Source organism: Branchiostoma lanceolatum, chromosome 19, assembly GCF_035083965.1.
Source record: "Branchiostoma lanceolatum isolate klBraLanc5 chromosome 19, klBraLanc5.hap2, whole genome shotgun sequence".
In the NCBI taxonomy this organism is placed as follows: domain Eukaryota; kingdom Metazoa; phylum Chordata; class Leptocardii; order Amphioxiformes; family Branchiostomatidae; genus Branchiostoma; species Branchiostoma lanceolatum.
Window position 1 is genome coordinate 505,225 of NC_089740.1, and position 21,982 is coordinate 527,206.

The following is a 21,982-nucleotide window of genomic DNA, read 5'->3' on the forward strand; positions in this document are numbered from 1 at the left end:
GCTCATTTATTATTTTTAAGTAACTGTCAATGATGCCACCAATCTCCAAAACCTTGGTTCAAAAGAGCAGGGCTGGTCCCAGTAGGGTTTGCCGAGCATTTGCGGAGTGGGATTCAGCCCCGCTAGAACAGGGTGAGTCTACAGTTACATGTGAGTTGTCCTGCTTCATTCCGGGTGAGCTTCCTCCACATTTTGATTTCTGTCACATACTGTAAGGCCACACAAAGTTTTTTTTATGGATGATATCCTCTGGAAATCCCAAAACTAATGCGTGCAGGCGGAAAAAAAATCCAGCAAAAAAAAAAGGTACAAAACCACTTTATTTGTAGGAGGTGCATGTAAGTTGTCTTGTTCATCTTAGCAGATTCAGCTGAACTAATCGATGTTTGATATATTGCCAAGAATGATCAGAGAAGTACACTACATGTATTAGAAGGTAATTGGCTCCAAGGACTGTGGATGATATATGACTGTGATGAGAATACTCATGAGGGCAGATTCAACATGTAGTACTTAGCATTGAACTCAATGTTAAGCATTCCATAGTTCACACTCACAAATCTCGCTGTGAGACGTCTATACCAATGCCTCCTCTCACGTTTCTCCCATCGTTGCAAAAGAAACATGTGAGAGCCACTCTGGATATGATGTCTTTGAAATTGTCTGGGCGCTACTCGTTGGCCGCTGGAACAACTGCACAGATGTAACATCCCCTTGCCAATGCTGATGGCATACCAATCCACAATTACGCCCCCAGTTTTCTTGAGAACTTTGATGCTGATGTATTTTGTGGTAGTATAACGAGTTTTACGACAAGTAGGCACAATGCCATCATTCCCTTTTGCGTCAATATGTGTCTGCAAGTACTGGACATCCATGGACCATAGGAGGAGGTGATTTTTTTTGTTTTGTTTTATTTTGTTTGGAGAACAGGTGAAAATCAATTTGCACACAGATGTCATCCATAAAATCAAATTGGTGTGGCCTAACTTCTTTCACCCCAAATCATGGCATGGTTCTGAGCAAGAAGGTTTGATTAAAACCTCCTTCTTCTGAGTGTATAGTGCGCACAAGACAATTTGGTACGATGTTGTCAATTGTTTTTATCAAAGCACAGAGAACACAAAGATCACTTTACATCCGGCCATGAAATTGCCTTGCCTTGGTGACGTAAACTAAAATGATCAGTTGCCTAACTTTATTTTTGCAGACATAATGCGGTTGTAGGAGGCAGAGTGCACCAACTGTGTGGCAGCTCTGATGGGCGCAGTGTAGCCGTAGAACTGACAGATGGAACAGTGCTCAGGTACCACATGGGTAAGTCACCTACATCTATGTCACGTATCTTGACTTAGAGACAACATTGCAAATTACAACAGGGAAAGACCCTTCTATAACTGATAGTAAGGAATGAAAAACCAACGAGCCTTCGTGAAGTATGGTGTTTCTTGTGTGGGCTAAGGTGTTTGGTACCTTCTTTACCAGGAATAACAATTTCTTTAAAACCTGTTTCCATTTATGTCCAGGTAGCTGTTTATTATAACATCAGGCAGTACAGTAACCCAGGCAATGGCCTAAGATCTGCTTGGAGAGTGGCTAATTCACTACAGGCAGGCGACCCACAGAAACTGATGTTAATTGGACTGTGCACGTGGTAATTGGACTGTGCCACTGTCCGTTCAATTTGCCATGAATCGTCGGCAGTCAACTAGAACCGACATGCCAAAATTCAAACTAATCCAACAAAAGGATCATAATGTTAGGCGCTAAGACACAGACACAGACAAAACTTGTTCAAAACATGAAAGTCTTATACAGTACAATACACTTAATTGCGCAACGGTTTAACGAACACTCCATTTAATTGCACCGAATCACAAAATCCCAAACTGGTTCCCATTCACTCCATTGTTAGTGACTCCGCATATCTGTCACCAATGCTGGATAACAGTGTTACTGCACCAAATTTGTTCAAACATCTGTATATTCTGTATCTGTGTGACAATCACTCGTGATCTTTATTCGTATTCAGATACAGATACAGATACATATACAGTACAGATACAAATACAGGTATTTGAGTATGATGACCGTGTCAGTTCCTACACCTGAATGAGGAGGTTTGACACGGTTGCATTCGCGTGGATTTGTTTAGGGTGAATGACAGGTTGCGAATCTGAAACCCACACACTCTGGGCATCCGTCTTCTCCAGCGGCACCAATTCAAGGGAGACATGCTGGTTCTGGTTGGGATGCTTGCAGCGAGCTGCCGGATGACTCTCGTCCGCCAGTTGACGACAACTGAGACTTATCCCTCTAATTGAGGGGGGAAATACGTGTAAAGTGCCTTTCCCAAGGGCACAACGTCGGGACGCAAGTCCGGACATGTGTCTGGGCACACCGGGAATCGAACCAGGGTCCCATTGTTTGACAGGAGAGTGATGTACCACTACGCCACACAGATGCCACATCTGTATAGCCGGTATAACCGCCCTTCGGCGTAACACACCAACACATCGTCGACAAGTCAACTAAAGAGGTGTGCTAAAAATTGGCCAACGCGGTACAAATGAGCCAATAACTGCCTGTGTAGAGGCACAATACTGCCAATATGTCTAAAATTGTTTTGACTAACAAAAGAAGGTGGTCTCCATTGACAATCACGTTGATAGCGATCGTATTGGAGGTCCCGGGCAGGTCACGGGGCGTATCGTCAACATGAAGAGACGCAGACATCATGCTGTACTCAATAAAAATTGGTCCCTACCTGTACACTGTGGTATTACTGTCAGACGCACTAATTCTTTTATGAATTTATGTGGTTATGGGGGTCAATCCACCATTCAAGCTGCTGGACAGGTCACAGTTGGAACACTAAGGCGCGCTTTAGACCTACAATGTTATACAGTCGTGCGATCATCGTCGTAGGCGACAGTTTTCTTTAGACACACGGTCAAGAATATCACGGGCCCCCCGCGGCACAGAATTCCATCGATGTGCCCGTGTGACCCAAAGTGACCTCTTGCGCTCAAATTCAAAATGGCGGGGGAACCGCTTGTTTTCGTCAAAAGATGAAGCTTTTACTGACTTTGCAACAACTGTTGCCCTGCAGATGAGACGTTGAGAACGGTGCTCAACAAAGAAAGAGATTGAGGCTGGTACAGAGACGGACGGGATTTAACCCGAGTTCGTGGCCGCCGCCGGGGATGTCCCGGGGATCGAGGAATAGGGGCATACTAGAGAAGCAGCCACTGGTATACAGGGCGTCGCGCCGGAATAACCGGTTTCGGATGAGAAAAATATGTTTCCATTGCTGACTGCATGCATATTTACAAAGAAAACGATAGAAACTTTCCTTCCCGGACAGGAAACAGCACGCTGTAGGCTTATTAGCATATCACCCACTTCCGTCGCCGGCGACGATAATTCTTTAGACCAGAAAAACACAGCCACAGGCCCCCCGCTGAACGTCGTGCGACTGGGTCCGAGGTGGTCGTACGACAATTCGAGGATTTCCCGTTTATTGCCGTCGCACGATTGTTTTGATCGTCTTTAGACGGCCAAAAATACCGTCGCCGACGACGTCGTCCACGACGATGATCGCACGACAGTAAAATGTCGTAGGTGTAAAGAGCCCGTAAGTCTTCCTTTACGACTTGCCCAGGGTAATTACCCAAAGAATGAAATTCCCATCATTTACCACTTTGGAATAATTATAATTTGTCATTAATTATGCAAAGTATTTTCATACTTGATATCTATGCCTCTCTTCACTTATGTCACATGTTTGAGAGTCCTGTCATGAAATGCTGTGGATTTATAAACTCTTCTAATCAATTTTGCAAATTATCCCCTGATTCGCACAATTTGTATCTAATAATATGTAAATCATTACTTAATCTACAAACGAAAAATGATCATGACAATCTGCCAACCCCATCTTGAGTTATTCTCTGTCTGAAATAGGGTAATACATATCTGTCTGAAATAGGGCTCCATATCTGTCTGAAATAGGGCTCCATATCTGTCTGAAATAGGGCTCCATATCTGTCTGAAATAGGGTAATACATATCTGTCTGAAATAGGGACCCTTAGGGTTCCATATCTGTCTGAAATAGGGCTCCATATCTGTCTGAAATAGGGTAATACATATCTGTCTGAAATAGGGTTCCATATCTGTCTGAAATAGGGTTCCATATCTGTCTGAAATAGGGTAATACATATCTGTCTGAAATAGGGTTCCATATCTGTCTGAAATAGGGCTCCATATCTGTCTGAAATAGGGCTCCATATCTGTCTGAAATAGGGTAATACATATCTGTCTGAAATAGGGACCCTTAGGGTTCCATATCTGTCTGAAATAGGGCTCCATATCTGTCTGAAATAGGGTAATACATATCTGTCTGAAATAGGGTTCCATATCTGTCTGAAATAGGGTTCCATATCTGTCTGAAATAGGGTTCCATATCTGTCTGAAATAGGGCTCCATATCTGTCTGAAATAGGGCTCCATATCTGTCTGAAATAGGGTAATACATATCTGTCTGAAATAGGGTTCCATATCTGTCTGAAATAGGGTTCCATATCTGTCTGAAATAGGGCTCCATATCTGTCTGAAATAGGGCTCCATATCTGTCTGAAATAGGGTAATACATATCTGTCTGAAATAGGGTAATACATATCTGTCTGAAATAGGGACCCTTAGGGTTCCATATCTGTCTGAAATAGGGCTCCATATCTGTCTGAAATAGGGTAATACATATCTGTCTGAAATAGGGTTCCATATCTGTCTGAAATAGGGTTCCATATCTGTCTGAAATAGGGTTCCATACCTATTTAAAATAGGGCTCCATATCTGTCTGAAATAGGGTTCCATATCTGTCTGAAATAGGGTTCCATATCTGTCTGAAATAGGGCTCCATATCTGTCTGAAATAGGGTTCCATATCTGTCTGAAATAGGGCTCCATATCTGTCTGAAATAGGGTTCCATATCTGTCTGAAATAGGGTTCCATATCTGTCTGAAATAGGGTTCCATATCTGTCTGAAATAGGGTTCCATATCTGTCTGAAATAGGGTTCCATATCTGTCTGAAATAGGGTTCCATATCTGTCTGAAATAGGGCTCCATATCTGTCTGAAATAGGGTTCCATATCTGTCTGAAATAGGGTTCCATATCTGTCTGAAATAGGGTTCCATATTGGTACCCTCTCTACAAGTTATGCGTAAAAAAATGAAAAATGAATAAAAATGTTACCAAAATCAAGTCCAAATCCACAACAATATTTTCTACACCTGAGAGGCACATGATAAAACTTCAACACAAGCAAATGTTGCTCACCTTAAGTTTTCAGTCATTCTACATCAACCTACTTCAGGAGTCTTTGTAAAACTATACTTCTATGTCATTGTACCCTGGAATGGTTAGTAATTGAAAGTGTTGTCTCTTGTGTGTGTGTGTGTATACAGACAAAGTTGCTGCTTGTCCAGTCTTGGAGCCCTGGAGAACTCAGGATGGCGAGCCAGTCAAGTTTCCAGTCCTGTGTTCTCAGCTGGGACTGTGCAGCATGGGGGGACAGGTAAGTGGGAAGATCAAGATCTGCTTGGAAAGTCTTCCTCTTTTAGATTTAGAGGTACTCAATTCAGGACAATGTGCAAAGTAAACTTTTTTTTCATTTCTTTCCATGGTAAGTTGTATCTAATCTATTGCATGACAGTTACCATATTCAGGTCAGGTGAACATTGCTGTCATTGCGTCACACTAAAACTTTGGGTACAACTATCATCCACTGTTTACACCTGACTGGCACGCGCATACTGAAAATGCAGAAATAACCGTGGTGGTTTTATGTTCTTTGCTGCAAACTTAAACCACTGTGAAATTTTTGACTCTCCTACCCCCTTGTCTGCTATTGTCCCAATTTGAAAGTGAACCTATTTGATTTCTTGGTTAACAGATTTTTTGAAAAACTGTCAAATTCCAAAATCATCATGAAAACAGAATCTCAGAGGAAAGTCTGTACTTTGGTGCACACAGTTTCAGGGTGTGAACATGGTCAGGTACAAATGTTTTACCCCAGCCTTCTTTTTTTATGATTTTTTTTGCTAAAATTTAAAACAAAATCTGTTAACCAAGAAATTAAATTGGTGTGGCCTAAAGCCACTGAAAACACTCAATTTTCTCCCTACTGTGAGATTAAAACCACGCAAACTTAAATGCATTTACTGTGTACTACCTAAATCCTACATCTAGTACCTGTTAAGTAATAATTATGTTTAACATTAGATAATTGTAGGTCATCTTGTCTTCCTGGCAAGGATAGGATTCTGGAGCAACACTTACAGCATGTGTTACAGTAGTATAAATGTCTTTGTTGCCTTCACCGTGAGGGAGAAGGGTATATTTTTGGTCGGGATTTGTGGAGTGATGGTGTTGGCGGTATATTTCTCGAAGACAAGGTCGGATGTTGGTGATTTTTAGTAGGTAAGGTTCTGTTGGGGAGACGAAGGTCAAGTTTTAAGATGGGTCTTCTGGGGGATTCCTTTGGCGGTGTAGTGGACCTTTTGTGTTTGTCAATTTGTTTGTAGGTGGTATAACTCGAGAGTAATTAAATGGATCGTGATGAAATTTAGTAGGTTGATGAAGGTCAAGTTCGATGATGGGTCTTCAATGGACATTTTTTATCTAAATTTTGGAGGAGGATAACTCAAACAGGGTTTGTTTTGGGCAGGTAGAAACAATTAATGATGATTAACATAATGAAATACAAATCAGGTACTTCTTCACTTGGTTAATGAGGAAAAGTTGAAGTTCCCTTTCAATGTGCTATTTTTTGGATGACGACCTATATATGAGGACAGTGACATTTTTAGGTCAAGACTTCAACAAGGTCTTTTGCTTGAAGACATATGAACTGTTAAAAACCAAGTAGATGTGGAGTGGTAGCTCTACTAATGGTATTGCAGAAAGTTATATGTACCTTATGGTACCGATGTACGGATGTTATATTTGAGATGTAGGTACCTTTAGGGAAGGTGACTACACCTGGCTATAAATGATGCTAATGAGGACCTCATTTGCATAATTTATGCAGACACATGTATTTCCCTTACCGTAAAAGCTACAGATGTCAATTATTATTATCACTCACTCACTCACTATCCGGTTTAACGTCTTTTATGATACTTGTCTAGTATTTGAGATGTAGGTACCTATAGGAAAGGTGAATACACTGGGCCATAATTAATGCTAATGAGGACCTTATTTGCATAATTTATGCAGAAAACTGTATTTTCCTTACCGTTAAAGCTACAGATGTCATATTTGAGATGTACATGTAGGTACCTTTAGAAAAGGTGAATGTTGTGATCCTTGGACTTGAGGGTTGATGATAGACTGAGTCGTAGACTTGAGATGTGGTCTCTAGTGCTTTAATCAGGAACGGTTATTTGAGGGTAGTACAGATGGTGTGCCCAGCCACTCAGGTCGAGTCGAAAGAGGAAGACTGTGTTCTTGGGTCTCCTTACGTAGGCCTGAACTTCTTAGTATGCAAATGGCCTAAACTAATACATAATGTGGAGAGGTGCTGCTCTGGCTATGTTACTGATTATACAACAGTGAATACACCTGGCAATAGATTATGGTAAGGAGGACCTCATTTGCATAATTCATGCAGAAACTTGTATTTCACTTATCGTAAAAGCTACGGATGTTATATTTGAGAGGTAGGTGCCTTTAGGTAAGGTGAATACACCTGACCATAAATAATGCTAATGAGGGCCTCATTTGCATGATGTATGCAGAAACTTGTATTTTCCTTACCGTACAAGCTACGGATGTCATCCTTCAAATATACGTACCTTTAGAACAGGTGAATACACCTGGCCATTAATCATGCTAATGAGGACTTCCGTTGCATAATTTATGCAGAAACTTGTATTTCCCTTACCGTAAAAGCTACGGAATCCGATGTCATATTTGAGAGCTGGGTACCTATAGGAAAGTTGAAAACACCTGACCATATATTATGCTAATGAGGACCACATTTGCATAATTTATGCAGAAACTTGTATTTCCCTTATAGTTAATGCTACGGATGTCATATTTGTAGGAAAGGTGACTAAACCTGACCTCATTAGCATAATTTATGCAAAACATTTTTTCCCTTACAGCAAATGCTATGAATGTCATATTTGACATGTAGGTACCTTTAGGAAAGGTGACTACAACTGGACGCAAATTATGTTAATGATGACCTCCTTTCCATAATTCATGCCACGACTTCATAGTTCCCTTCGGTAAATGCTAAGGACATCATATTTAAGGTGCAGGTGGGAGGGAAATATCCCGCATTTTCTCAAAAATGTTGCCTTAAGTATTCTTAGGCGCGCCTTTCTTAGCATCTTGGATGTCCATCTTGGATGTCGAAAGATTCTTAGCATAGAGATTTAACAATTGACATGTGGCATGTGTCCGTGATTTTCTTTTGTACGACATATATTCAAAACTTCCCTAAAATTTGGCTTTGCAAACATTTTACAATCAGTCGCCATGTTTATACATTACCTCCTGGACCAACTCCTTCCATGTGTCACAATGTGCCTTAATAGTTTGTAGCGTTGTCGATAAAGAATTGATATCAGGTTCCTCCGTCAATGCTAAGTTCCCAAATTCCACCACCACATCAACAACAACCACAAACAGTAACATGCACAACTCAACATAACCTCATGAACTTCCAATCCTTTACAAAAGTTACCAGCACATACACCACATAAATACCTGTTCCCTAATCCAAAACACACCTTTCAAACACATTGTTCATACAAGATAACACCAGCCAGCGAAGGTATGGGATCGCCAAACTCTAGTTGTAACTGGAAATCAAAGGAAAGTTACACATGTATGACGTCTAATGGACTTCTTTTTACCTTTGTTGTACATTACATAGTCCCCCAAATCTACAAGTAAATGATGTTTAGGAAGATTTTTCCTTGTTAATATGCTTGCACAATGTCATACATGAGGTATAACGTTATATCTATTTTAGATAAATTGGAATATGACTTGACTTGTGTCTTTCTGCAGGAGACTGTTCTTGGTCTTAGTGACAGGTTCAGATTGTTTGTAAATGGTGATGAGGTGAGTCAGATGACACTTTGACCTGTTCCTTTATATTATCTTTATTCATTGTTATATGTAAAAACTGCACTAGTACTTCGAGCAAGGTTAGACATCTAGGTAATAAGATATGCCAAATAACAGTTACTCAAGGAACTGGATATGATTTTGGAAACGGTCAGACGTTTAAAGTAGGATCCACTACTTTTCGTCAGTGACTCTGAGCAAGATTTGTCGAACAGCAGGTTTTTAGTCACAAACTATGAATTGATATGAAAATAAAGGGAAGACAATTTTGAATAGTCCAATAGGGAAACAAATTTGAGTCAAGTGACACAAGTCAAGACAAAAAACCCTCCGTGGACAACAAAGACTCTGAGCTCTGAACAGATGTAGAGGCAAAATACCTCGAGGAGCTTCAAGTATTTTCTAGCATCATAACTCACCAAATATTGTAGCAGAACTAAGGGTGCTACGTTCAACTTGGTACTTTCTCCTTTTGACAGTGTTGGACAGGTTGCCAAATGTTTTACATCTGGTTCTAGATTTCCAGCAATTGCACATCGTTTGCTGTCCACAATGACCACCTGCTGCTGACCACCCATGCCCACACTTGTATGTGTCTCCCACTCAACATGGCTAGCAAAGGTGGGTACAAGATCTTGTGTCTCATAACAGTACAGTAACTGTAGATGTCATTTTAGTGCTTAGTTCTATGCTGTAAAATTCATTTACATTTGCAGCACCCAAATCCTTTGACCCTCAAATCCGGAGAAAAAACATCAGCTGGTGTATGTGTACTACACATGAAAGTCGGGGCACCAGTTAATTACATTGTAGGCTGGAGGGATACTTAGACTTAGACTTAGAAGCTCCCACGTCGTGTGATGCATGAGGCAGTTAGAAGATTCCAGATCGCTCTGTCTGCAGCCAGTCTCATCACATCCTTCCATCTCCTATTTACTGTCTGGAGATCTCTGTCAATTGTCTGCTGCCAGCTCATCTGTGGACGACCCCTTCTTCTCCGGCCTTGTGGTTTCCATTGAAGAACTTGATTAGCCAGTCCCTCAGGTGGGAGTCGAACAGCATGACCTAACCAGCTCAACCGTTGTTTGCATATGATTGAGGGCACTGGTTGCTGTTTTGTTTGAGTTCTGACGTCCTTATTTGAGATGAAGTCGCTCCACTTGATACCCAAGATTTTTCTTACACATTTGCTGTCAAAAGCATCAAGTTTCTTTTCATGGCTGGTTTTCATGTTCCAGGTTTCAGATCCATATAGAAGGGTGGACAAGACATAACTGTTGTAGAAACGTAGTTTAGTTTTCAGAGAGGTATACTTGTTTGTCAACTTATAGCCTTAGTAACTGTATTTTCCACTTGCTTTGGGTCAAAAATGGACTTTGAACTTTGTCAATCATCCCATTGAAGCCCATACTTAAGACTTGAAAAAAAATGGGGAGCTCTTAGAAAATCTAGATCCGATGTTGAAAATTATGTTTGTAGCGTTTGTGTGAATGGTTGTTTATAAATCTCCACTCTTCACCCTTAGCAACTTAATTCTTCTATAGACCCAAAAATTGTCCTAGAACTTCAGCAATTATCCCATAGGAACCACCACTTAAGGGTCTGCATGAAGGGCACTACTCAATTCCTGGATTATGAAGAGTTTATCTATTTGTTCATCTGTGAATAGTTTTTACAATTTTGGTTCATTTTGTATCGATAAAGACGTGGTCTTTAACAAATAACTCCCGCTGCCGGGGTTGTGTTTGCCTTTAAGCTGGGCACAGTACTTACTACTCTTCCTGGACATCTTGGCTAAAACAGTGCACACTATTGACACACACAAGTCATGTTCACAGTATCATACTAAGTTTTAAAACAACACATGATCAAGAACAGCTGTTTTTATCAATCAGTATGTATAAAAGCTATTATGTCTTCATTATTTTATATAAGGCCATTTTGATTTGATTGTATGGATGACATCATTCAATTAATCACTCTTACTCGCACATCCTCTGGGAACCCCAAAACTGATGCGAGCTTGCAAAACAAGAAATCTAAGTTAGGATATGGGAGATTCTTAATACACAACCAGGTATTGTTCTCACCTGCTGACATTTCGGTGTCTGTCAGACACCTTCTTCAGAGCTTCTGACTGGAGTACTGCTTCTCACCGCTATTGTTCTCACCGCAAAAGCGCCACCTACATCGGCTACTTATAGCGGTGAGAAGCAGTACTCCAGTCAGAAGCTCTGAAGAAGGTGTCTGACAGACACCGAAACGTCAGCAGGTGAGAACAATACCTGGTTGCGACAGTATTAAGAATCTCCCATATCCTATATTCTACCAACCTGATGAAATTATTTTTGGAAGAAATCTAAGTGGTCAGGAAGTTTGAGCAAATAATTAAACACACTGAGTATGGTATATATCAAACAAAATTTATGAATAGATTCTTTATTTTTGTTCTTTTACATCTTCTTCTTTGATTTTGGAATTGACTTGCCACTCTACAACATTAGAATCTGTTTTACGATATACATTGTATATTGATTCTATTCACAGCATGCCTTGATGATGATTTTCTTCATTTTGCAACAGCTGCTTTGTATGATTTACAGTATGGTCAAAAACCCTTTATTTTGGAAACAGATGAAACTTGATATGCTTACGGATGTTATCCTTATAAACAACATGGCCTTATGTAAAAAAATTAAAATAAACTGGCAATAAATAGTCATGATGCTGATGATATTATTTGTAGCAGTGCAAATCACCGTTATTGTTCTTTGTGTGAAATGATAAATGGGAGACCTGGCGCATCCCCGTCGTGTATTAGCCAACAAATAAAGGGTATGTCCCCCCGTAAGGGGTGGTATAACCCCGACGGTGCGTAAGCCCGTTGACTGATGATGATGATGATGAGTTATCCTGATTACCAGAAGTATCTGTTGTTGTGTGCTGAGTCCTAAATGTCTGTAAATGATTAAGAATAACAATGATATTTAATGAGAAATAAACTCAGTTTCAGTTTAATTGGTAACAACTTGCATGTAACAAAAGTACAAGTCACATGAAATATGTTGAAATTACAGTAAAAACGCTAAAAAAACGATACAATAAACATTAGAGTTAAAAAGCAACAACAGCAATCAATATAAAATCTATACAAATTGAAATATAAGCTCTAGGGATTCTTCTTGGACAACAACTTCAGAGCATGCGGCATGAAAGATAATTCATGTCGCTTAGTTTTGCTTAGTGAGGGGAGGACCTGTTCATGATCATGAGCCCGACGCAGATTGTAGTTGACCTGCGACGGTCTGGACACAAAATCAAGCAGAGAGTTGTGAGGATCCTCCAAGATATTTTGTAGTTTTGCGCAAGGTGGCCTGGTCCCGCCTTGAAGACAGAGAAGGCAGAGACTCTACGGGGATATCTATAATCTTACAACATCGCTTTTGTACACTTTCGAGCAGGTTTGATAGGTGTTTGGGCAGGCCTCCCCAACCGGGCTGGCATATTCAAGTAAGGGACGTATGAATACTAGATAAATGCGTGATAGCACATCTGTAGACAAACCAGCGCCACCCTATGTTAGTGTTATAATTGGTACGGTCCGATGACCTATGATGTAACGAGGTCACCCTCGTGTAAACCTTGTTCGGCCATGTTGTAATTCCATTGAGATGTCCATTACAGCCCGTCTCCTCATTATCGCTCCCGTTGTATCTTTGAGTCGTCGCGAACGTGTTATATAGATGACGTGGTGGCAGTCGCTGGGATCCAAGAGCCCACAGAGCACCAACAAGTTTGGATACCACGCAACCTTGTAAAATTATCCGCGTTGAAAGGCGACCTTAGAATCCAACATTCAGCGATGCAGCGCGGGCAAAACTCAACATCCGGGACCTGCAACTGGCGTTCCGAGCGACAACAACCATCTTTACCCCAGCCCTCAACAAGATCCTGACAGACGCTGGAGAACCCAAGATCTCCCCCGACGCCCGAAGAATCAAGAACCTAAAAGGGACAAAAAGATCTGCCCGATTTGTCAACAAGCGGGGCGGCAAGTTTTCGATCACTTCCTCAGTGCGTGTCCGTACTTGCCCGATGAGGACAAAGAGAGTTTTGCGCGCCACGTGGGCGCCCCTCCCCAGCAAGAATCCGGACGCGGAGTGAAAGCAAGCGCTTCTCCAAACCTTGAAGCCTTCCACAAGGGAGCGGCGGTCAAGATACTCCTGGATTCGGGGGCAGAGTCGAGCATAATTCGTGCCGATGAAGCGCGGCGCTTGGGGCTGTGCATTACTCCCAACAACACAGATCTTACTCCAATCCAAGCAGATGGGCGACGAATCTCTCCCATAGGTGAGTGTACTACCACATTCTACAGAAGGAAACAACCGCTTCATTTCAACGCAATCGTGGTAGAAGACTTAGCCGATCCAATCATTGCAGGAATCACATTCTTAGAAGTCAATAGTTCAATCATCAGCTTTAGCAAAAGAACAATTCATCTTCCTGATGGATCCATCTTTGATTATTCTACATCTACCACACAAGCCCAGCCACGTATACATAGCATGTCGTTCAGCAAAAATCGTATGCAACTCAACCCAGCACGCTCTAGAAGGGCAGCTAACTGTTCCAGTGTACAAGTTCAAGTGCCCAAGGTCATGCACCTGCCACATACCGCTCCTGTAGTTCATGTTGTGACCAACCCTGCTGTGACTGAACAACAAACAAACACAAGGTCACTGGTCCACACCCTAGAACACCTGTCACCTGTAGTGGCTGACACACTACACGCGAAGGAAAAGCTCCTGTCATCAATAGCAGAAGCCGATACCCCAAAGGTACAGGAAGAACACCTGTCACCATCGGCAGACGCTGACACACATCCAATCAATCAATCATTCGCAGGCATCAGTGTCTGATCACACACATCCAGTGAAGGAAAAATACCAGTCATCAGTAGCAGAAGCTGACACCTCACACATGAAGGAAGACCACCTGTCGCCACCAGAAAAGGCTGACACACCCCAGGTGCAGGAAGAACACCTGTCACCTTCTGCAGAGGCTAACACACTACCGGTGAAGGAAAAGTACCTGTCATCATCAGCAAAAGCTGAGACACCACACCTGAAGGAAGAGCACCTGTCATTACCAGCAGAAGCTGAGACACCACAGGTGAGACAAGAGCACCTGCCATCTTCAGCAGAAGCTGATACACCACACGTGACAGAGGAGCACCTGTCATTACCAGCAGAAGCTGATACACCACACGTGAAGGAAGAGCACCTGTCATCACCAGCAGAAGCTGATACACCACAGGTGAGACAAGATCACCTGTCATCACCAGCAGAAGCTGAGACACCACAGGTGAGACAAGATCACCTGCCATCACCAGCAGAAGCTGACACACCACAAGTGAAAGAAGGGAACCTGTCATTACCAGCAGAAGCTGAGACACCACAGGTGAGAGAAGAACACCTGACATCACCAGCAGACGCTGATACTTCACACGTGAAAGAAGAACACCTGACTTCACCAGCAGAGGCTGATACTTCACACGTGAATGAAGAACACCTGACTTCACCAGCAGAGGCTGATACTTCACACATGAAAGAAAAACACCTGTCACCACCAGCAGAAGCTGACACCCCATGGGTGACGAGAAAACCCAAGTTAGTATCACCTTCAGCAGAAGCTGACACCCCACGCGAGAAGGGAGAGTACCTGTCATCAACACCATCAGCAGAAACGGATACACCGCAGGTGAAGACAGAATATTGGCGCTCCCTCACAAAGACAGAGGCTGACACACCGCAGGTGAAGAAAGAACCTCAGCGCTCCCTCACAAAAGCGGAGGCTGACACACCGCAGGTGAAGACAGAACATCAGCGCTCCCCCACAACAGCAGAGGCTGACACACCACAGGTGAAGACAGAACATCGGCGCTCCCTCACAAAGACAGAGGCTGACACACCGCAGGTGAAGAAAGAACCTCAGCGCTCCCTCACAAAAGCGGAGGCTGACACACCGCAGGTGAAGAAAGAACCTCAGCGCTCCCTCACAAAGACAGAGGCTGACACACCGCAGGTGAAGACAGAACATCAGCGCTCCCTCACAAAAGCGGAGGCTGACACACCGCAGGTGAAGACAGAACATCAGCGCTCCCCCACAACAGCAGAGGCTGACACACCGCAGGTGAAGACAGAACATCGGCGCTCCCTCACAAAGACAGAGGCTGACACACCGCAGGTGAAGACAGAACATCAGCGCTCCCCCACAACAGCAGAGGCTGACACACCGCAGGTGAAGACAGAACATCGGCGCTCCCTCACAAAGACAGAGGCTGACACACCGCAGGTGAAGAAAGAACATCAGCGCTCCCTCACAAAGACAGAGGCTGACACACCGCAGGTGAAGACAGAACATCAGCGCTCCCCCACAACAGCAGAGGCTGACACACCACAGGTGAAGACAGAACATCGGCGCTCCCTCACAAAGACAGAGGCTGACACACCGCAGGTGAAGACAGAACGTCGGTGCTCCCTTACAAAAGCGGAGGCTGACACACCGCAGGTGAAGACAGAACATCGGCGCTCCCTTACAGAAGCGGAGGCTGACACACCGCAGGTGAAGACAGAACATCGGCGCTCCCTCACAAAGACAGAGGCTGACACACCGCAGGTGAAGACAGAACATCGGCGCTCCCTCACAAAGACAGAGGCTGACACACCGCAGGTGAAGACAGAACATCAGCGCTCCCTCACAAAGACAGAGGCTGACACACCGCAGGTGAAGACAGAACATCAGCACTCCCCCACAACAGCAGAGGCTGACACACCACAGGTGAAGACAGAACGTCGGTGCTCCCTTACAGAAGCGGAGGCTGACACACCACAGGTGAAGACAGAACATCGGCGCTCCCTCACAAAAGCGGAGGCTGACACACCGCAGGTGAACACAAAACATCAGTGCCCCCTCACAAAAGCAGAGGCTGACACACCGCAGGTGAAGACAGAACGTCAGTGCCCCCTGACAGAAGTGAAGGCTGACACACCGCAGGTGAAGGAAGAATGCCAGAGCCCACCTGACCGTCCTCCTGTTCTACCTGACCCTCCTCCACCAGCTCCTGACACCCCAGCAGTTAGGCCCCCACCTGAACCACCCCCATTTGTTTGACACCCACAGAAAGTTATGCCATAACGAACTGAAAGAATAATAGGACAAGTTCCACACTTATCTCCTAAGTCAAAGCAGAACAAAACAGTCTCTACATGTGCAGCATATATATGTCCAAAGGTACTAATTTGATTTGCAGTTTCACAGTCTCGGAGTACAGAACAATCCTTCAGTTAGTTACAAAGAAAGATAGGAAGGAATATATATATGACCATTAGCGAGTTATGGTATTACCTGTATTGAGAAAGATGTTACGTTACCGACATTATGTTATGTTACCGTAGTTACAATAATACTCCAGTTACTTAGATGGAAAAGAAGACAGAACAAGTCAAACCTAGAAGCAGAATGTCTCTTCTCAGTATAGTTGTTTTATTTGTAGAGGAGTAGGCGGTAGGCAGTTTATTTTTGAATAAGTATAACACCAGTTATTTTGGAAATATCTATTTTACAAACTGAAGAAGAAATATGTGAATCATGCTAACAGGTATTTGTGAATGGAAGAACACTGATTCATGTATTATAGAACCATTGATAATATGTTAATAGGACCTATAACTGTCATTCTAGTTACAATTCTATTATATATCTTCTTTACTCAAGTTACTTTAGTTTGTATTGAAAACGAGGGAAGAAGGACTTTTAGGAGGACACTAAGAGAGAGAGAAAGGAGGAAAAGAGATCACGCCACCCTATGTTAGTGTTATAATTGGTACGGTCCGATGACCTATGATGTAACGAGGTCACCCTCGTGTAAACCTTGTTCGGCCATGTTGTAATTCCATTGAGATGTCCATTACAGCCCGTCTCCTCATTATCGCTCCCGTTGTATCTTTGAGTCGTCGCGAACGTGTTATATAGATGACGCAGCCTTCTTAACAGTTGAATAATACATTCTTGGACAAGTTTTTGTGAGCATATACTGGACATGGGCGTCCCAAGTCAGATCATACGAAATGAATACACCTAGAAGTTTGAATGTTGTGACACGTTCAATCGGGTGGCCTTCTATTGAAGGATGGGGTGGGGTGGGGACATTCTCCTTTTTTCTGGCACTAATGATCATATCTTTTGTTTTTTTTCGCATTCACTGAGAGTGAAAACCCTTCACCCCATTCAGCAACAGAATCCAGCGCTCTCTGGGTCTGCCCAGGTAGTGACCCTATCGGTAGTTCAGTGTTGGTGAGGTCATCAGCATATTTAACTGGCAATACAGACAATGGTAAACAAGCATCTAGTGAGTTCATACAGATCACAAACATCAATGGAGACAACAGTCCACCTTGGGAACACCTGCCAGAACATTATGAGGTTTCGATGTACATGAGCCCCATTTCACAAACTGAGTTCTACCATCCAGGTAACTACAACTGATTGTCTTCCATAGTGCCCGTCTAATGCCCATGTCCGCTAAGGTGAGCAGAAGTAGTCCAAGACTGATCGTGTCAAAAGCACAACTAAAATCCACAAATACCGCACGAATGTCCATCTTGGGTTTGGAGTTAAGAGCATCGTGCCAAGTTTGTAGGATGTGAATCAGAGCTGTAACAGTTGACCTTTTTGCCATAACACCATGTTGAGATGGAGTCAAACTCTTCATAGCAGAAGGAACACTTTACTCACACAGCTCACCACTGATTTCTGTCGATATTCAGTAGGAAAACGTGGCTCTTTCGGAACGGCCCTGACAATTGTCACTTTCCACGGCTGCGGAAAGATACAGTGCTCGACACAGGAGTTAAACAGATCACATATGAAAGGGGCAAGTTCCTCGTGGAACTGTTTCATGACCCAAGGTGGAATATTATCCGGTCCAGCAGCTTTCCTCCCATTCAAGTTACAGACGCAGTTTCAACTTGATCTGACCGATGCAGAAGAGCGGAAGAGCTGTTTCTGACAACTTGTGCACAACGTTCTGTTCTCTGGGTACAACACGGTTCACATGACTCCATACTGAAGCAAAGTGTTCAGCCAATATATCACAATCACGGTGTGAGGTAGCAGGGTCAGTGGTGTTGGTGTCCTCTTTCGTTCCCTCCCTTCCGCTTTGATTGACTTGAACCATTGCCCTGGATTGGATTGTTTTAACTGATCAACTTCACGCTCGTGATAACAGTGTAACGCAGCTTGGAATACGATACCTTGTTACCAGAACGAAAAGCCTGCTGTCTTGCCACGATTAGCTCCTTTATTTTAACAGTCATCCAAGGTTTGTTATTATTAGTGACTTTAAACTTCCTCATAGGAACAGTTTTGTCCAAGATCGCCCCAATGATTGTTGTCAGTAGAGCAGCTATACTCTCTCGGGATGTGGTGCGCTGAACACATGTGAGAAATCAGAGGTATTTATTTATTTAGTAAACCCAACTGCCTCATTCCTTCAGGTGTGCAGCGTCTATGTGTGATAGCACATGGGGGTTTGGTTGGCCACGATCCCAATGACCACAGGATGGATTGGTGATCAGAGGACCCAATCGGAGGCAGGTGGACAGGGGTCGGGAACATACCGTGCAGGTTTGAGATGATTGAGTCCAATTGATTGTGACCCCTAGTAGCACTGCGGATAACTTGCTTCAAACCGTACCTGGCACACAGAGACTGTGGCTTGTACGTATTGGTGTCACCAAGAATGACTATGGCTGGGTTTGAATAGTCTATCTGCTCAAGACAACGGCCGAGGTACATGTAATCTGTAACATCATCATCAGATTGGTGGGTAGTGGAGGACTTAGGAGGGTTGTAAAGTGCAGTGACAATCAAACAGTTCAGGCCACGGGGGAGTCGAGCCGGTCTGACCCAGAGCCAAAGTGCTTCATGATCGATGTGCTCGAGGCCTGGGAGTCGTTTGTGCTGAAGTTCAGAAGAAATGTACAGGGCAGCTCCGATCACGTCTGTGAACAGTATACCCCGGTAAAGTGATGATAGAATCAGGAATGTCCGTGTTAAACCACGTTTCAGTAATAGCAACAATGCTGGTTTTGTTGGCCAGACATACAGCGTGGAGTTCATCGGTCTTAGAAGGAAACCAGGAAGACTCCCCGAACATTTCGTCGACTGGATGAGAGGAATGTGTGACAGAAGTCGAGTAGTCAGTCTTGATGTGTACATAACAAGATTCCGCTTCACATGAGGGAATGCTCCTGATTTACATTTCTGTAGTGGTGTATGTCCCGGCTCAAACATAGACAACCGACATTTGCATAATAAGGGAACTCGGAAAGAGGACGCAGGTCTCCTATTAATAACCGTAACTGTTTCAATTCGTCGCATGCGTTTTTTACCTCCTTTACTGCCTCTAGGTCTACAGGACGTTCTAAGTAATCCCAAAAATCCTCAGTAGTGACTTCTCTTGTGGCACGAGCGGGTTGGTTGCAGGGCGACAGGTCCGCAGGAATTCTTGAGTGTTCCTCAGGAGCAATGCCATTGAAGACAGATTCGTCGCCACCACACGAAGTAGGAAGAACTTTAACAGAGCCACAGAGCGTCAGCAGTCAACGTAGTCAGTCTAGAAGATTCCCAATACATTCCACAACATACCAGACGAGTACAGCACCAGAAACGTCATCAAAGAAAGTTAAAATACACTTAAAATCTCGCAGCTCACGGATAAGCATAAAATCCGTGGCTGCCTTTTAAAAGCGCCACCTATCAACTGTTTTCCAACTTCAAAAAAATTGATATTTCTGAACAGTGAAGATAGTAACCGAACAAGAAAAATATTAAACTTAACAAGAATGATGATATCTAGACCTTAGGCCACACCGATTTGATTTCTTGGTTAACAGATTTTTATTTTCAACAAAAAAAAAATTTTTAGAAAAAAAAAATACATGAAAACAGAAGGCTGGCCCAGCCTTCTGTTTTCATGATTTTTTTTTTTCTAAATTTTTTTTTTTAATTAAAAATACCAAGAAATTAAATTGGTAGGCCTTAGGCCTTGGTGCATATAATTTTAGAGAAATTGTTGTGTGAATTGTTGTGAACTGCATGGAACTTTATTTGAACCTAATGACATCTCCTTAGCTCCAAAATCCTGGTTTTACTCAGGCCAGGGTAGATTTTGTTGCAATAAAGCTATACAAGCTATAATAGCTTGTATAGCTTTATTAATTGGTTTACTGTTTGTAATGTTCTAAGATTCTAAGTATGGTTACAGTTTTCCAGATCGCTATGAAGAAAAGCCAGTGGCACTAATTATATTTCTGGCATGGAAAAATAAAGTTCAAGCAATGGTAAGGCCACACCAATTTAGTTTATTGGTACTCGGAATAGCCTGCTCCTATTTTGCCCAAATCCAATAAAAGATTTTTCATTGCAGGAAAATTTTTCATTGATCAAAAGATAGTGTCCTTATCAATTCACATATATTCACATAGCAGGATTTAGTTTTACTTTCCAAGAATGTTAACAATTTCAACGAAGTTTATTTCAGGTGCATCTACATGTACTGTACAAAAAAACTTATGGTAGATTAGTTAGTTGTCTGTCATGGAGTGTTTGTTTGTTCGTTTTTGTCAAGCTGAAAACTTGAATGATCATATTGTTACCTGCATGAAATGTCAAGGAGGTTATATTTTCAGTAGCGTTTGTGTGTGTCTGTGTGTCTGTTGGTCAACACAATAACTTAGAACGTCTGGATGGATTGGTTTTATATTTGGCGTGATGGTAGGGACTGACAGAAACTGGAAATGATTACATTTCAGGGCTCGAAATAGTGGGTGCATGTGCACCCAGTGCACCCAAAATTGGAGCTGTGCACCTAATTTTTGACTGTGGGTGCACTGGTGCACCTATATATTTTTGTAGCCTATAGGGTTAAGGTACTATTGTACACTAGTATACAGAATATTCTTGAAATGTAAGTTAGTATAAAAAAACAGCATGATAACTTTTTGCTGTACTTTATTTAATGTATTATTTGTTTGAAATTTTAAAGTTAGCTATAGAATAACAGATTGAAGTTTTTAAGAAAGGCAGCAGCGTTAAACTTTGTAATTATGTTCAGAAGAACATTCAACTTTATTTTATCTGGTGCACCCAAAATTCTTTCTGTGCACCCAATTTTTTGAGTTGGGTGCACCAGTGCACCTATTCCCAAAGATGAATTTCGAGCCCTGCATTTTGAGCCCGCTAGCAGCTTCCTGTTAGTACAGTAGTAGAAATTCTGCTCTTGATATCAAGTGTTCTGGACATACTAGGGTCACAATTTCTGGGCGGTAGATAGCTCTTGTGCTCAAGAAGAAGCCACAGTTTGGGCCCCCTAGCGTCCAGTTCAGGAATCGCAGGGGCGTTTTTGAAAAAAATCTTCCAAAGAGGATATTACTCAAGAAGGGAGTAAAAGAATTTTCATGATTTTTGGTATGTTACTAAGTAGCTTAGACAAATGTGTGCAAATTATACCAGATAGGAGGATATTTGTATATTAATGCAAAAATCCTATGATAGCAGTTATTTTAATGTATCTCTTGACCCAGACATGGTGTGGTTTTGACCTTTGGGTGGCAGATAGCTTTTGACATCAGGACAAAGTGGGGCAGTATTATGCCCCCTAACATTACATTTTGGACTGCAAGGGCATTTTTGTCAAATATTCCAAAGAGGATAACTGAGGAAGGGAAAGGCAGATTTCCATCATACTAGGCATGCATGTAGCTTAGACGGAG

The 21,982-nt window shown here is 42.6% G+C and overlaps 1 protein-coding gene across 2 annotated transcripts in view; it reads left to right on the plus strand.

Annotated features, from left to right (window-relative positions):
- LOC136426046 (elongator complex protein 1-like) overlaps nt 1-21,982 on the plus strand; it is a 193,058-nt gene that overhangs the window by 42,068 nt on the left and 129,008 nt on the right. For both annotated transcript variants that reach the window (XM_066414980.1, XM_066414981.1), the window contains exons 16-19: nt 1,211-1,317; nt 5,468-5,577; nt 9,087-9,140; nt 9,665-9,767. In XM_066414980.1, coding sequence (XP_066271077.1) covers nt 1,211-1,317; nt 5,468-5,577; nt 9,087-9,140; nt 9,665-9,767 — 374 coding nt within the window. The remainder of the gene's footprint in view (nt 1-1,210; nt 1,318-5,467; nt 5,578-9,086; nt 9,141-9,664; nt 9,768-21,982) is intronic.